Here is an 18,540-nt window from a genome sequence, read left to right on the forward strand (position 1 = left end):
TCAGATGGACAATTAGCATATTAGCCTTTTATATATAGATAGATACCAAATGCTTTATGCTGCATATGAAAATCACATATGTAGAAAATGTTATAGTATACATTCAATATTTTAAAGACAGAAAAATATATTCTATGTCCTGAGAAAAATTAAATGGATACAGATATAATCTTTTCAAGACCTTGATAATTATTCTAAGTTGGTAGGTTTTGATCTGTGGATCAGCTCATAAATTTATTAGCATTTGTAGCATTTATTAAATTTCTTTGCACTATAGCAAATTTGTGATGTGGTGGCACACAAAGAATAGATTTAAATTTCAGACAATGGTGAATTCCAAAATACAAGCTATTAAAGCAATTGACTTGTAAAAGCTTTGGATTGAAAGCCCCTCCAGCTTATATTTCAACCAGTTAAATAGTTTAAATTTTCCTTTGTAATTCCATTCATATGTCTAAATGAACTCTAAAATATAACACTGGAATGTAAACTCAATGAGAAAACTATTATTTTTTGTTCTCAGTACCTAGTGCTGTGCCTATCACATTGTAAATTCTTAATAAATACGTTGCCTAGAAAAATATATTTACCTAGGGATTATTTACCTATATTTGATGAATGTGTGCAATGCACTATGTTTTTTATTCTTAACCAACCACTTAAAAACATTTCTATTTTTTTTTCCCTTTCAAAAGCCAATGAAGGATGTTGTAAGATCTCACACCCCCATGAAAGAGACAACAGTGGAGGTCTGGGTGCATCCTCAACCACAGGTATGAAGGGAAAGACTTGATAGTTGCTCTTTATCCTATTGAATTGATTTTTATGAATGTATAAGAAACATTAATTTTTTAAAAATTTTATTTCCTGATTTTATAATTTTTAGATTTACTTTTTAAGAGAGAGAGATATCAATTTGTTATTCCACTTAGTTATGCATTCATTGGTTGATTCTTATATGTGGCCTGACCAGGGATCAAACCCACAATCTTGGCATATTAGATGATGTGCTAACCAACTGAGCTACCTGGCCAGGGCCTTGAATTATAAGAAATATCCTTAACCTGTGTTTTCCAATGTGTTTTCCATGACATTTTACTAGGTGGTTTTGTGCTTGACTCTAAAGTGACAATATGACAGTAAATACATATTTTTTTTCTAGTATGGTTTGATGATAATAATGGAGTTAATATGTATAAGTATTACTCAAAAATATATTCTAAATGATTATCTATTCCATTCATGTTTTTTTTTTTTTTACTTCTGAGGTTGTATATTGAAAAAAGTTGAGAAATTATGTTTTATAATATTACTTAAATTTAAGGTTTAGCCTTGTTAAAGAGGAAAACACAGGCCCAAACTGTTATCAGTGGAAGTGGAGTTCTTGGGGAGCCATGAGGAAAAGAATTTCTGCAGGCCCCCACAGTAGGATGAGACTTTGTGGAAAGCTTTATTGATGATGTAAAATTAAGGGGTTCCCCTCCAATGTCCCATCTCCCTCTATCTCACCATGGAAGAAGTCCCATCTTGTCTTCAGCAGAGCCAGAATTAAGGCCACTGCCCAGAATTTCTGTTCCATATTGAAGTCCAGTCCAGTCTAGCATCTGGCTACATTAGCTTATATTCACAGTGCAGTCCATTGTGTGTGGGGTTTGCACGGCCATGGGCCATGCACAGAGCAAGAGAGCAATAAGTGTAAAACAAGAGAGAGAAAACTCTTTGTTTAGGGATTTTAACTTTCCAAGATTTCACTTGTTTCTGATGGGGTCCACTGAATAGCCAAATCATTATTCCCCAGACTGACTGACAGGAAAGCATCTTCCCTGCATCACCCCCACTTCACTTCACATTTGCCTATTTTTTCCTTCTCCTCCCAACAATCCAGTACCAAATGGGGGAAGGGAGTGGTGTTAATCCTCTTTGAGGAACAATAGTGTGTGAAGCTGTAACTTCCTGGTGAAGCTTCCCAGGTGACCATGCTTATAATGTCTGGCCTCCCCTTTGCTCTCTTCTTATTACTATTATTAATAAACTAGCTAATGTTATACCCAGATTTCATGATCCCCAAAGACCACCAGGGAGCTGAGTCCGATGCAAAAGCAAAGAGCTTTTATTCGAGCTAGCTCAACCTCAGTCTCACACACACACACACACACACACACACACACACACACACACACACACACACACACACCCCGGCGCAGCGGCGAGGTGGAGAGAGAGAGAGAGCTTCAACAGGACAAAGGTTTTATAGGGATCTGGGGCAGGGGGAGGGTCACCTGAGTTGGCTGACCCCAATTGGTCAGTTCCAGGTCAGGGTTTTATTTCAGGGTTTTACAGCAGGGACTTACCCTAGGGCTTTACAGCAGGTTCTTACGGCACAAAGGACAGGAAATGATTAACACCTTCCTGGGTCTGAGCTATGCCCTGCTACCTCCTGATGGGTGAAGGAGCATGCTACGGTATAGCCCAATTTGGGCCTAGCTGCTTTCTTGTAGTTTTTCTCGGAAGGGAGGTTATTCTGGGGACAGGATGAAGGGCCTAGCACAAAAATGGAGTCTCTGCCCTTTCAGCTAATTATGATGATAAAAATGCCACTATTCTTGCTAAAATCCCATGATGCTAAACCTAGATTTAATACCTGATCTAATTACATTCCAAGAAACAATATTAATCAACCAGTCTGGAATTTTCTGGTCAAGCACCAGTAAACTAATCTGTCATGATGTACCCTCTCCATCCCCCATAGAAACAAGAGACAGTCTGCATGATAAAAAACCTTTTCCCTTCCCCCAGAGAAAAGATGCCCCAGACCAAAAATGATTATTTTCTTTTGTTAATAGTGCCTTTGCTTCACCCTTTTTCCCATTAAAACCGTCCATTTTGTAAAACCCCTTGGAGAGCCCTTAGTTACTGACTAGAAAGTAATTGTCCACCTGGCACTAGCAGAGCCCAATGATTAACACCTAGAATTGCAGTAGAGGAATATTGACTATTTATTATGAATGGCACCACCCAGGAGAAAGGGAAGCTAATGTTCAATAGCTTGGTTTTCAGACTTGGGGTTTTGGAGAGCAAAATCATGAGTCATCATGAGTAAGAAGTTTGGAGTTGTGGATTTTGCTGATTGTTCAAGAGTGAGGTAAGGACAGTAAATCATTTCAAGTAGAGTTCAGCTTGGCTTCCCTCAGTCTGATTTCATGGGGGCTTCGCCAGGGCTATTCTCCTTTAGAGCTCAGGAGCTGTAACCCAACTTAGGCTATAATGTTATCTTTAGCTTAACAGAAACCCATACCTTGTGACCCTTATTCAAGGCATGGCTATTTTTTCTGGCTGCCTCAGGAGTTACTAGTAATTACTAGTAAGAGAAAGGGTCAGAGTTAATAGGGTATGCTGTAAAGAAACTGAATAGAGTGCTGGGGCTGCATCCTATCTAATAAAAGAGCAATATGCAAATTAACCACCACTCTGCTACACCCACAAGCCATGCCCACAAGCCATGCCCACCAGCCAATCAGGAGCGAGGATGCAAATTAACCTAACCAAGATGGCTGCGGCCACAGAGAAAGCAGGAGGGAGGCTTGGGTTTCCCCGGCGATGGAGGAAGCCAAGCTTTCCACACAACCTGAGTGGCCCAGGCCTGCACTCCAGGCTATAAAGCAGGGGTCCTCAAACTATGGGCTGCGGGCCACATGCGGCCCGCTGAGGACATTTATCTGGCCCGCCGGGTGCCGCTGCCTGTCCTGCTTAGCAGCCGACTTGTCCCGTGCCCGCAGTGCGCATAGAAATTTGTTCATAGTTTTTTTTTTTAAACTATAGTCTGGCCCTCCAACGGTCTGAGGGACAGGGAACTGGCCCCCTGTTTAAAAAGTTTGAGGACCCCTGCTATAAAGTTTCAATTATAGAAGATAAATAAATCCCAACAAAAATGGCGGCAGCCAAGGAGCTGGAGAAAGCGGGAGGCTTGGGATGCCCCTGGTGATGGAGGAAGCCAAGCTTCTAAAGCCCTGGCCTGCCTTGGCCTCCGCTTAAGGCTACAAAGTTTCAATTGTAGAAGATAAATAAATCCCAGATACCAGGGCCTCTGCTTGGGTTGCCGGGGAGCATGGCTGGCCTGCAAACCACCACAGGCCCCTCGTCCAGGCCCCACACCCCAAGGGAACCCCCACCCTGATCCAGGACACCCTTCAGGGCAAACCAGCTGGCCCCTATCCATGCACCAGGCCTCTATCCTACCTAATAAAAGAGTAATATGCAGATTGACCATCACTCCAACACACAAGATGGCTGCCCCCATGTAGTCAAAGATCCTACCCCCATGTGGACACAAGATGGCCACCACAAGATGGCCAGCAGGGGCGGGCTGTTGGGAGGGACCAGGCCTGCAAGGGAGGGCAGTTGTTGGCAATCAGGCCAGCAGGGGAGGGCAGTTAGGGGTAACCAGGCCTGCAAAGGAGGGCAGTTGGGGGTGATCAAGCCTGCAGGGGAGGGCAGTTAGGGGTGACCAGGCTGGCAGAGGAGGCAAGTTGAGTGCACCAGGCCTCTAGTAGTAAATAAAAATTATGTATTAAATCATGACCCACAGTTTCACCTTCTAATTGCTATATGGGATGCTCCCTGATTCATGTATTCCTTAGTAAAACAAATTAGATCTTCAAACTTACTCCACTGAATTTTTTTTAACAGAGAATATGAAGCAATTTGTTTTATTCCAATTATGTGACTTTTAGTAAAGTCTCATTAAAACATTAATTCAGGGGGAAACCAGTTTGAAATTAAAATAAGGTATTTTGAAGAATGCACTTTTACTTATTTAAGTCAGGACAGCTCAAAATGTCACTAAAAAATACAATCAAATCTGTTTTCTTAGTAAAGGACTTAAGCAGACTTTAAAAAGAGACTGAAGAGACCAATGTCTAAACATTCATATGCTATTCTTATAACATAACTGATTAAATTAATGTTGTTAATAAAGTATAGGTCCTAAATCTGACCCCTTGGATTTCAAACTAAGATCCATAAATTTTATTCTACCCTATTATTTTAAAATGTATTTTATTTGTACCAAAGTGTAGAATTTGAGAATTGTAGTTAGATAAATACATATCAACAGTATTAGAAAAACAACCCAAATGGAATGAAAAGAAAATCACATGTGTATTATTTCTCATTTCATGTGTCCTTCTGAAATTCATGAAAGTCATGTGTTCAACAATGATAACATTCTATAATACTTTACAGCATTTATGTAGGCTTTATGGGAAGAATTACAAAATTAATATATGCACAGTGAGAAGAAATGATTAATTTTGAAAAGGTATATTTAAATCCATGAATTATACAAATTGTTACAAATTTTAAATTCCTCAAGTCTTAATTAGTGAAGTTTAGCTAAATTTCCAACTCATTTTCAATTCTTTTAATTCTTATTCATTCTCACCAAAAATGGAGAGGATGTAGTATACAAAGTGATACAATCTACATCTAAATTCTTGATTGAGAGGTCATGATAGCTTTCAGAATGTAGTTTTGAAGAAAAGTACACAATTTTAAAATATTTACTTTAAAGTCAAAAAATCTGAACAGCCAGTGTGACAGTAGGTATGACTTTAATACTTAAAAGTCAAATTGAATTAGACATTGTTATGTAATAGCGTTGCATCTATGAAAAAGACAATCTATCGACAATATATTTCATCTAGCTAGTTACTTCTGAATGTATTTTACTAAATAGAGTATAATATAATTGAGACCAAAATGTGATGGTCAGGTATGAAGTCGTTGTCTCACAAAATCAATGAATGAATTTGGAGACAAAACATTTAGCAGAAACAAAGTTCATTGAGAGAAGCCAGGCCTATAAAAGGTGCAGCTGGGGTTCTAAAAGCAGGCCAGTGTCCAGTGCTTCTGTTCCATGCTTCAACTTGGTGTAGTTAAGCATCCAAGCTAATTAAAGTCCATCAGTTCATGTGTGAACTCCCACATGGCCATTAGCCACATGGGTACAGGGGAGTATATCTCCTGCCATAGGAGAACCAGGATCCCATACTCAAATTTGCCAGAGAGAGAAGAGAATGTGCTTCTTTGTCTAGGGGTAGATACATGCATTGCTGGCTTTGGATTGGTTCTTTCAAATAATTCTGCCTTAGTAACATCCTTGGGATTAGTTATATGCCTCACTGTCTTGCTGTCTTATGGTTGGTTATCTGCAAGCTGCCTGCCTTAGCTATATATATATATATATATATACATATATATATATATATATATATATATATATATATATATATATATATATAAATTTATAATGAGTGGCCAGATTGTTATGATCTCTGAAAGCATAATATTCTGGCCACTCAGTATATATATATATATATATATATATATATATATATATATATATACTGAGTGGCCAGAATATATATATATATATATATATATATATATATATATATATACTGAGGGGCCAGCTGGTTCTCCCTGAAGGGTGTCCCAGGTCAGAGTAGGGGTTCCCTTGGGGTGTAGGGTGGCCTGGGCAAGGGGCCTGTGCTGGTTTGCAGGCTGGCCACGCCCCCTGGTGACCCAAGCGTAGACCCTGGTATCTGGGATTTATTTAGCTTCTACAATTGAAACTTTGTAGCCTTGAGCAGAGCCAAACTTCCTGCTCACGCCCTGGCTGCAGCCATTTTTGTTGGGATTTGTTTATCTTCTATAATTGAAACTCTGTAGCCTTAAATGGAGGGCAAGGCAAGCCAGGGCTGCAGAAACTTGGCTTCCTCCATTGCCGGTGGCAACTCAAGCCTCCTGCTCTCTCCAGCTCTTTGTTTGCTGCCATTTTTGTTGGGATTTATTCCTCTTCTATAATTGAAACTTTGTAGCCTTAAGTGGAGGCCAAGTCAGGCCAGGGCAGGTGGAAAGCTTGGCTTCCTCCATTGCTGGGGAAACCCAAGCCTCCTGCTCTCTCTGTGGCCGCAGCCATCTTGGTTGGGTTAATTGCATACTCGCTCCTGATTGGCTGGTGGGCGTGGCTTTGGGTGTGGCGAATGTATATTCAATTTGTGTAGTACTCTTTTATTAGATAGGATATATATATATATATATATATATATATATATATATATATATATATATTTTAATTTTTATTTCTTTTATATTTTGTATTTAAATTCTTTGTTTAAAGTATTACATATGTCTCCTTTTTCCCCATTGACCTCTCCCTGGTCTTTTCCACCCCCTAGCACATGAACTCACCCACCTACTGTCTGTGTCCATTGGTTATGCTTAAATGAATGCATAAATCTTGTGGTTGATCTCTTACTACCCCTACCCTACCCTGCCTCCCCTCTGAAGTTTGACAGTCTGTTCAATACATCTCTGTCTCCGAATCAATTTTTGTTCATCATTTCATGTTGTTCATTATATTTCAGAAATGAGAGAGATCATGTGATATTTATCTTTCTCCGACTAGCTTATTTCACTTAGCATAATGCTCTCCACATCCATTCATGCTGTTGCAAATGGTAAGAGTTCCTTATTTTTTACAGCAGTGTGGTATTGCATTGTGTAGATGTACCAGAGTTTTTTAATCCATTCATCTGCTGATGGGCACTTAGGTTGTTTCCAAATATTAACTATTGTAAATTGTGCTTCTATGAACATAGGGGTGCATATATCTTTTCTGATTGATGTTTCTGACTTCTTGGGATATATTCCTAGAAGTGGGATTACAGGGTCAAATGGAGTTCCATTTTTAACTTTTTGAGGAAACTCCATACTGTTTTCCACAGTGGCTGCACCAGTCTGCATTCCCATCAGCAGTGAATATGGTTCCTTTTTCTCCACATCCTCACCAGCACTTGTTATTTGTTGATTTGTTGATGATAGCCATTCTGACAGGTGTGAGATGGTACCTCAATGTCATTTTGATTTTCATTTCTCAGATGATTAGTGACTTTGAGCATATTTTCATATGTCTGTTGGTCTTCTGTGTGTCCTCTTTTTAAAAGTGTCTATTTAGGTCCTTTGCCCATTTTTTTTATTAGATGGTTTATCTTCCTTTTGTTAAGTTATATGAGTTTCCTATAAATACTGGAGATTAAACCCTTATCAGATGTAACATTGGCAAATATGTTCTCCCATTAAGTATGCTCTCTTGTTGTTTTGTTGATGATTTATTTTGCTGTGCAGAAGCTTTTTTATTTTGATGTAGTCCAATTTGTTTATTTGCTCCATAGTTTCCATTGTCCTAGGAGCTCTATCAGTAAAGATGCTGCTATGACATTTTTCTGATATTTTCCTGCCTGTGGATTCTTGTAAGACATTTATGGTTTGCAGGCTTACGTCTTACGTTTAAATCCTTTGTTCATTTTGAGTTTATTTTTGTGTATGGTGCAAGTTGGTGGTCTATTTTCACTTTTTGCATGTATCTGTCAAATTTTCCCAACACCATTTATTGAAGAGACTGTCTTAACTCCATTGTATGATCTTGCCTCCTTTGTCAGGTATTAATTGAGCATAATGTCTTGGGTTGATTTCTGGGTTCTCTGTTCTGTTCCATTGGTCTATATGTCTATTCTTGTGCCAGTACCGGGCAGATTTGAGAAAAGTGGCTGTGTAATATAGCTTGATGTCTGGTATTTTGATTCCTCCAATTTTGTTCTTCTTTCTCAGAATTGCTGTGGCTATTCGGGGTCTTTTTTATTCCGTATGAATTTTTGGAGAGATTGTTCTAGTTCAGTGAAATATGCCCTTGGTATTTTAATGGGGATTGCATTGAATCTATAGATTGCTTTGGGTAGTATGGACATTTTAATGATGTTGATTCTACCAATCCATGCACATGGTATGTTCCTCCATTTATTTATATCTTCCTCTGTCTCTTTTTTCAACGTTCTGTAGTTTTCCAGGTACAGGTCTTTTACCTCCTTAGTTAAGTTTATTCCTAGGTATCTTACTTTTTTGTTGAAATGGTAAATGGTACTGTTTTTTTAGTTTCTCTTTCTGTGAGTTCATTGTTGGTGTATAAAAAAGTTATAGATTTCTGGGTATTAATTTTATATCCTGCTACATTGCTGAATTTATTTATTAAGTCTAGTAGTTTTTTGACGGAGTCTTTACGGTTTTCTATGTACAATATCATGTCATCTGCGAATAATGACAGTTTTACTTCTTCAACATCCATACATTTTTAAGCTCACATCTCTTGTGAGCACCCTTCTTTCGCCACACAACTGGATTGCCTTATCAACTCCCAATAGCTATGGTCCCCAGTTCTACTCCCCCACCATGGTCCTATCCCTGACTCCCTGGTTTCCTTCTGAATCTTCATTTCCACCTCTGATTTAGGGACCTTTAACTGCTGTTGAGAATAGTGGTGATAACCATTCTGGCTACTTCGTGCTGAAGAGAGATGTAGTAGGAGCTGTCAGGGCTCCATAGGAGGCAGATAATCTAGCAGGGGTCTTCAAACTATTTAAACAGGGGGCCAGTTCACTGTCCCTCAGACCGTTGGAGGGCCGGACTATAATTTAAAAAAAACAAAAACTATGAACAAATTCCTATGCGCACTGTGGGCCCAGGATGAGTTGGCTGCTAAGCAGGACAGGCAGCAGTACTCGGCGGGCCGGATAAATGTCCTCGGCGGGCCGCATGTGGCCCGTGGGCCGTAGTTTGAGGACGCCTGATCTAAGGTAACATGGAACATGAGAGATGTCATTCAGGGTTCCATTTCCATGACCATTTGTAGTTTGATGGATTCTAGGTGAGAGAGTATGAATTGAGTTAAACAACTGAGTATACAAGAGCCAAACAATAATGTTAGGAACAGGCAGGCCAGCAGTCCTAAAAGGGGTAAAAGCAGTAAGGTTAACAAGGGAAGTATAACACCGATTTGGGCCAAATTTTAGGAGATAGAGAATGTCGTGTTTGTTTCCTTATCTACACAGCATGTTTAAGAATATTTTGAGTTCTAGTTTCTACTTCAAAAGGGTTGTTGACATATATACAGTAGGAAGTATTGGCAATAGTACATATGCCTCCCTGCCCAGTGAGGAGGTAGTCTACAGTTCTTCTATGATCTAGAATCATGTGAGCCAGTGAATCTAGTGACCTCTGTGTACTTTGGTCTGTGGGTGTTCAAATTGACTTAAATCCTGAGTTAAGACTTGACCAAACAGATGAGGGCTATCTCTAAAGTCCTGGGGTAAAATAGTCTAGGTCAACTGGGTGGACTGATCTGAGGAATTTTGAAATGCAAAAAGGAACTGTGAGTCAGGTTGTAATGGTATATCAAAGAAGGCATCCTTGAGGTCTAATATAGTAAACCATTCAGTATCTTCTGGAATTTGGGCCAATAAAATATAAGGATTAGGAACCATAGGATGTAAAGGGATAGCTGCCTCATTTATTAATCTAAGGTATTGAACAAGTCTTCATTCTCCATTGAGCTTCTGAATGACCAGAATAGGAGTGTTACATGGATTGTTACAAGGTTTGACCAGGCATTGGGGCCTTCAAATTGTCTATTATAGCTTGTAATCCCTTCCTTGCCTCTGGCTTGAAGGGAAATTGTTTCTGATGTGGGAAGAAAGCTGAATCCCTGAGATGTATCCTAGTAAGGGTGACCCTAACTTCTCTACTAATTTTACCTTGTATGGCTCATACTTCAGAGTCTATTTCAGTTTCCACCAATGATAGGAAGAGTATTTGTTCTGGTGTCATGCATATAGTGGTACCAAAAAGAGCTAATATGTCTCATCTCAATAGGGGTGTCGGGCTTTCTGTCATAATCAGGACGTTATGCAGGAAAAGCAAATTGTCGCAATTGCATCTGAAAGGCTGAGAAAAATGCCTAGTCACTGGCTTGCCAGACACACCCTTAAGGGCCACACTATGGGTTGAGAGTAGGCCAGGGTTGAAGAGAACAGAGAAGGTGGCTCTAGTGTCAAGGAGGAAATTAATTTCCTTGCCCTAAACAGTCAGGGTTACTCAGGGCTCCTTGGTAGAGATGACAGTCTATGTCAGAGCTGGGTGGGAAGGCCCTGGGTCCCATTAGTCTTGCTGTTGGACCATCTGAGATTCTGGATCAGTCTGTGGGGGCCTACATCCCTTTGGATAGTTCAACTTCCAGTGGTTCCCTTTGCAGATGGAACAGGGCTTAGGTGGTGTCTTCCTGTTTCCCTGCGGGCAGCCTCTCTGGACGTGCCCTTGCTGGCCACAGTTGTAGTAAATAACTGTGGGAGACCCACATCCCCTGGAACCCCAACTTATGACACTAGTGCCCTGGAGTGCAGCAACCAAGGCTGCAGCCTTTCCCTTGCCCGTAGTCTTCCTCGCCTCAGCCTCCTCTTGGTCCCAATTGTAAAAGACCATAGTAGCTACTTTCAGGAAGTTGTCTAAGGTACTCTCAGGGCCAATTGACAATTTTTGTAATTTTATCCTAATCTCTGGTGCCCACTGAGTAATAAATTTGTCTTTCAAAATGAGTTGGCACTCAGAAGAATCCAGGGACATAGAGGTGAGTTTTGTCATTGTCACCCTGAGTCTGTCCTTGAAGGTCAAGGGATTCTCATCCTTCCCTTGGCCTATAGTTTACAATTTAGAATAGTTCATGGGTTTGGAGTGGCACCTCCTTAACCCTTGGCTTACACAGGCTGTGGAGTGTTTTCTATTCCAATCTACCAGCTCATCGTCAAGCCATTTAGGGTCTTCCTGGGGTACAGCCTGTTGGCAGGTGGGGTCGTGATCAATCTGATCATGGGGGACCCCACTGGCATTTGCTAAGAAGTATTCATCCTCAAATTACTGAAATGCATCATCTAGGACTGACGGACTTTCTGATCCCAAGAGAGTCTGATTCAGGAGAAGCATTACATCTTCCCATGATAAATCAAAGGTTTATGTCAGCCCCTAAAAAGACATCTATGTACTTGTCAGGGTCATCTTAGAACTTTCCTAAATGAATCTTAATTTGTCTTAAAGTCATGTAGGGAAAATGTCACATGGACCCAGATGGGCCCAAACTCTCCCGCTGCCACTTCCTGGAGAGGGCAAAGGGTAGCTGTGGGCCTGGGTGGCCAACGCCCCTTGGGTTTAGCTGGCAATGGTCCTTCTAGGGGTTTTAGATAAGGAGGACAAAATGGCTCAGGAGTACTCCATAGGCTGCTAGAGTCTGCCACCTACTTAGGGGTTTCTGACTCTCTTGGTACCACTTTGGGTCAATACTTCCTGGAGTGAGGGGTCAATTTTGCATGGCTGACACAATTTCTGATTGTCTCTTCAGGCAAATAAGGCCTGAACATATGGGACCTCAGACCACTTCTCTTTCCTCTTACCGAAAAGATCTAATTGCAAGATGGTATTATAGTTAATACTGCCCCATGACTCTCCATCTGAAAGCTTATATTGAGGCCAAACTTGAGTACAAAAGAAGATCAGCCACTTTTTCTTCAGAGTTTGTGGATCAAATGAGTCTCAGTTCCTCAATACAACCTAGGGGGGTGCTGACCTTGGTGGCAGATGAGGAGTTACCCATCTTAAAAGACAAAAAGAATAAAGAGGTGACCAGTGCCATGTTGTTTGGGCCATCACAAGGAGTCTCCTGTGTAGGGCAGGAAAGACTGTTTGCTAATGCATGTCCACTAACAGAACTGACCCACAGGACGATACTCAACTGGTGCACGAAATCCGTACACATTAAAAGGGAATTAATTAGAGGAAATATTTTAATATTGCTATTTGCCCTTTCTCTATAATAGAAGTGTCAGAGATGAAAGAAAATTAGTAAAATGTATATGAAAATCTTCCTCCTGTCAGAGCCTGGGGTGCACCTCGGGACGCAGAGTCAAGTCCCCGCCCACCCGCACATGCCTCGAAATCGCATGAGAACCAGAGCCAGCCGGCCCCACCCCTGTCAATCCTCGCTGGGTGGAGGGTGCAGCCTCAGGTCCCCCGGCACATGCCAGGATGGGGGTTGTGCCTTGAGGTCCTCTGTCAAGCCCCGCTGGGCGGGGGTCGTGGCCTGAGGTGCCCCTTCAAACCCAGCCAAGCAGGGGGCACCGTCTGAGGTCCCCTGTCAAGCCCTGCTGGGTGGGGGGTGCAGCCTGAGATTCCCCAGCCTGGCACCAGGGCAGGGGGCGCAGTCTCAGGTCCTCCAGCCCGGGGCGAAGGGCGTGGCCTGAGGTCCTCTGGCCCAGCACCAGGGTGGGGGTTGTGCCTAGAGGTTTGCCATCAAGCCCCACTGGGAGAGGGGTGCGGCCTGAGGTCAACCATCAAGAACTGCTGGGCAGGGGCTGCGGACTGAGGTCTCCTGGGCCAGCGCTGGGATAGGGGGCACAGCCTAAGGTCCTCTGGCCTGGCGCCAGGGCGGGGGGCATGGCCTCAGGTCTCCCAGACTGGGGAAAGGGCATGGCCTGAGTTACCCTGGCCCAGCTCAGCACCACACAGCCTCAGGTCCCTGCTGATCACTCCTTATGGGAACCCTGCCTCCACTTGGGCGTAGACATTTTATGTTATGGGAACCCCACCTCTGCTGTGGGCATAGCCATCTTGTGTTATGGGAACCCCGCCTCTGCTGTGGGCATAGCCATCTTGTGTTATGGGAACCCCGCCTCTGCTGTGGGTGCAGCCATCTTGTGATGGTGTAAGGGTTAATTTGCATATTACCTCTTTATTATATAGGACTGGTAGCCCTGGGCACGATTCGATTCCATGCATGAGTAGCTTGCTGCCCTTTGCCTCAGGGGCCACCCGCCCACTGCCACTGGTAGTTCTCCCCTGCTCATAGCTCAGTGCTGTGCCCTCCTGTAGCTCTCCCAGCTCCTAGCTCACTGCTCCGCCCTCCTGTAGCTCTCCACCACTTGTAGATTGGTCCTGACTTTACAGCCTAGTGGATAATTAGCAAATTCCTCTCTTATTATATAGGATTATCAGTGTGATCTTACCTGATTTAAGCACACATCTGGCTTAAGAAGTATAGAACGGCCCCCAGCCAATCTGAAGAGCAGGCTGGGTGGGAGTCCGAGGTGTCATAAACTCTCCTGTCCATAAGTCCTAAAATTCCTCTGCTGACTTATTTTGGTACAGATTAATTCTCAAGGTCCCCTTTTACTTTGTTGTGGCCTTCCCAGAAATCATGAGAAGCACCTGGCAACTTTACCTTGCTAAACCTTGAAACTGCTGGCTTCTCTGCTTAGGGAGCAAAACTGCCCTTTTTTCCTTTTCCATTTATCCCTCCCTTTCAGTGTATTCTTTTGTTATGGAGATTTTTTTAACTATTTGCTCACATGTCCTTGTCTGGGGAAAATAATGGCTTGTTAGTTACAAATTGGCTGTAAAATTTCCACATCATTTTACCTTGTTTTAACTTCCCTGTCTTAGTTTGCCTTCACAAACCTTTCTACAACTTTCAGGAATACTAGGTTTAGAGCCCATTTTCTTTTACTCTCAAAATGTACCTCCATGCCTCATGCCTTCTATTATCAAACCACACAATTTCCAACTAATAGCCCTTAGAAGCCTCAATTTCCAATGATAAAAAAGGCAAATAACCAGAATTTCTTAAATTGACCCTTATGAACATATTTTAAACACACTCCGTTTCTGGGCACACTTTTTAAAACATATTTTTATTGTTGATAGTATTACAGATATCTCCCATTCCCCCTTTTACTTCCCTCCTTCTAGCCCCTACTATCATCCCAGACACACTTTTAATAAAGCACAAGACTTTACATTAACAGTTTGAAATTCACTTCACAGACTTTTAGCAATGAAGACAAAGGCAGGTGATCTAGCAATCAATGACTTAACAGTTGAAATTAGTTAACTAATTTTTTCAGATGGCTAAGTTTATTTCCCGCCCCCCGCCCCGAAACTTGTATTTTTAAAGATGACCTATATAAGAGGGTTGTTTTTTTTAATATATTTTATTGATATTTTTGCAGAGAGGAAGGGAGAGGGATAGAAAGCTAGAAATATCGATGAGAGAGAAACATCGATCAGCTGCCTCCTGCACACCCCCCACTGGGGATGTGCTCGCAGCCAAGGTACATGCCCTTGACCGGAATCGAACCCGGGACCCTTCAGTCCACAGGCCGACGCTCTATCCACTGAGCCAAACTGGTTTCGGCAAGAGGTTTTTTAAAAAAAACAAAAAACAGGTACTTGCATTTCAATGGTCCTAGGACTTTAATTTCATAAAGACAATTATCTATAAGCATTTTGAACTAAACAGAGGAGATTTTCTAATGGTAAAAGGATTTGGTGGCTTGAATTGTTTCTGGAGCCACACCTCTGACCCAGTAAAGATTTTAGCCTAGAGTCTCTGAACCTTCAACCCTTAGTTCCACCTGGAGGACCCCAGAAAGCTCAAAGAAAGTTAACCCAAACCTAACTTGAAAGGGAAGAAAAGATCATCCTTCCAGTCAAAGGTCAAGGATCTCTCTCTCTCTCTCCATTGGAACCAACCTGACAGGGAAAAGCCACAGGGAAGGGCCCTGTGCTCCTGGGGGCATGGACACCATCCCATAGTGGTGAAACGGAATTTTTGGACTGGAACATGCGGTATTCCCTGGGTAGACTGGTTCCCAGGCTCTTTGTCTATAGGAGTCGAAGAATGAATCCACTGACGATGGAAGGTGGTATAGCAAAGGCATAAATTTATTGAAGAACAAGTACAGACTATCACATGGGGAAAGGAAAAGATTCTCACAGCACAGACTCCCACGTGGGGAGAGGGAAGGAGTCCCACCGAGTCCCTGTTTCCACAGTTTATAAAGGCTGTAGATCTTTGTGCCTTGATATCCCCTCTGATTGGTCACTGTTTCCTTGGACTGGTTACTATAGTAACTTCTGAGCTCAAAGGTAGAACTTCACAAGGGACCTTTCCTCCTTCCTTTTTATTTTGTAAATATAGACCTTTTGCTGTTTTCAGCTCCCTCATTCTATGGAAATGTACCTGTTGCAGCTTTTCAGCTCCCCTATTCTATGGAAATACACCTTCTGCTGCTCTGCAGCCCTGTGTTTCTTCCATGGTTCCCTTAATTTCAAAAATTTCCTAAACCTGTCTTTTTCACCCCTAAAAATTCCTGTTTCAGTGGGGTGCCTAGTGTAAACTTCCCCAGTCTATGACTGACCCATCCTGGCATGAGCAATAGTTCACCCACAGAAGGGCCAAAATCCTTACCTGCAAGAACAAAAGGAATGCCTGATGAATGGCCTATTTAAATGGGCTCAAAAGAGCAGTTGGCTTTGGGGTATGTCCACCCTTGCCTGCTGCCCAGCTGCCTTGCTCCTGGCCAATCCACATGGCAGCAGTTCCTCCTCTATGCAAGATGGCAAGCACTATGGCACTGCTGCTCTGCCACCTCCTTGTCTCCTGGGTCTCCAGCAGGGGTCAGCGGAGCAGCACCCCATGGAAAATGTGAGGACCATGCTCAAACTGGGAAGCAGAGTCAAGGAGCAGCATGATTGCCCTGCTTCAGGTGTACAAATTTCTAAAGAATAAATGCTACCACTGAAATGAACCACACGACAGAGTACTTATCAGGAATCTGTGAAGTCTGGTCACCCTGGTCCACTGCGCTGGGTTCTCCTCCATTTCCTTCCCCTCCTCAGCTGTGCCCTGTGTTCTGTAGATCTCGATGGAACCTCCAAAGATTCAACCAAAATGTGGTTCTCAGGTCTGAGTTCATTGTCTTGCAAAATTGACAAATGAATTGATAGACAAAAATGGTTAGAGGAAATGTTGCAGAATTTACCAGGCAACCAGAAAACACACAACAGGTACTCAGAAGATTCAGTCAGGGAAAACCCTTTATTTGCAGATGTACTAGAATGGTGACTCAGGGGAGTTGGTTTCCAAAGCCTGAGTGATGAATATGGATGAAGCTTTCCCTGTACACCCTTAGTTTCTTTGTCCCCCAAATATGGATTAGGCTTCTGGACTTTTCGTGGGCTTTGCAGCCCCCCATGAGTTGGAATGGGGGAAGTGAGATTACATTTAGAGGCTTGGCCTGTCTGGTGCCAGCACTGCTGATCCCCTCAGGGGTTGTATATGGTTCATGGTTATGGCCTCTGTAAAATGGGAGTATTCAGGGAAACAGGTTCTGCAAGGCAGGACAGGCATCACAGATAAGAATGGAGTTAATTATCTGCTAGCAAGAGTGTGTCAGAATGCAGGTTACTGGCACAGATTCAGATAGCTAGCACACCCCCCCGCCCAATGTATTATTTTCCCTTTCAGAAGCAAAGTTTATTGAGAGAAGCAAGTCCTGGAAAAAGTGCAGCTGGGGTTCCAGGAGAGTCCAAAACAGGCTGGTGTCCAGAGCTTCCTTTCCATGTTGCAGTGGGATGTAGTTCAGCATCCAAGCTAATGAAAGTCCATCAGTCCATGTATGGAGTCCCACATGACCATAAGCCACGTGGGCACAGGGGAGCATATCCCCTGTCACAGGAGAGCCAGGAACTCAGTACACCAGAGAGAGAAGAGAGAAGCAAGTGTGCTTTTTGGTATAGGGCAGGCATGGGCAAACTTTTTGACTCGAGGGCCACAATGGGTTCTTAAACGGGACCGGAGGGCCAGAACAAAAGCATGGGTGGAGTGTTTGTGTGAACTAATATAAATTCAAAGTAAACATCATTACATAAAAGGGTACGGTCTTTTTTTTTAATTTCAATAGTTTTATTCATTTCAAACATTTTAACAAGAAGAATGTAAACACTAATTATTATAATTTGAAACTTCAAAAAATGGAGGAATCATAGCACAATAACATACCTTATATTGAAGATGGCAAAGGCAAAATAAAATTGCCTAACAAAGGAAAGGTACAAAAGCCTTTCAAATTAAACTTAAATATAATAAAATAATTTAAAACTAAAACAAATAGAAAAGAACAAAATGTGTAAGCAGTAAATTAAACATTTTCTTTAGTGCAACTTCCAAATTATGCCCGGGATGTAGATGTGGATGGCAATGTAGACTTGGTTGAAAGGTTTTTGGTCTTTAAAACATCAACTTCAGTGGGAACAGTGTTGTTGGTCTCCTTTTTAGCTAATGCTCTGATACTGTGCTCTCCAGGGGCGTGTCTCCCTACATCACCATGATAACGTGTCTATGCATTCCCAGGGTGATGTCGGGGGGACGCGTCCGCGGGCATTACAAGGAGCCTCTGGAAGATTGAGAGGTTGTTCCTTCTACTGAATGGGCAGATATAAATCCGCCCACTCAGAAGAAGGAGCTGCGGCAGTGTTTCCCGATGTTGCCATGTTAACACTGCTGCTGGTGAAGGAGCGGAGGGGAGAGCAAGAGAACCCTCTGCTTTTTCGCTCTTTCGGCTCCACGGGCCGGATAGAAGAGCCGAATGGGCCGGATCCGGCCCGCGGGCCGTAGTTTGCCCACGGCTGGTCTAGGGGTAGATATATGCTTTGCTTGCTCTTGATTGGTTCTTTCAAAGAATTCTGCCTTAGTAACATCCTTGGAATTGGTTATATGTCTCACTGTCTTCTGATTAGTTATCTGCAAGCTTCCTGTCTTAGCAA

The 18,540-nt window shown here is 42.4% G+C and overlaps 1 protein-coding gene across 1 annotated transcript in view; it reads left to right on the forward strand.

Annotated features, from left to right (window-relative positions):
- Nucleotides 1-18,540, forward strand: part of PCDH11X (protocadherin 11 X-linked) — a 1,111,291-nt gene that overhangs the window by 490,453 nt on the left and 602,298 nt on the right. The window contains exon 4 of the mRNA XM_080652463.1: nucleotides 696-773. Within this exon, the coding sequence (XP_080508589.1) occupies nucleotides 696-773 (78 nt within the window). The remainder of the gene's footprint in view (nucleotides 1-695; nucleotides 774-18,540) is intronic.

Source organism: Plecotus auritus (genome assembly GCF_963455305.1).
Source record: "Plecotus auritus genome assembly, chromosome: X".
Taxonomy (NCBI): domain Eukaryota; kingdom Metazoa; phylum Chordata; class Mammalia; order Chiroptera; family Vespertilionidae; genus Plecotus; species Plecotus auritus.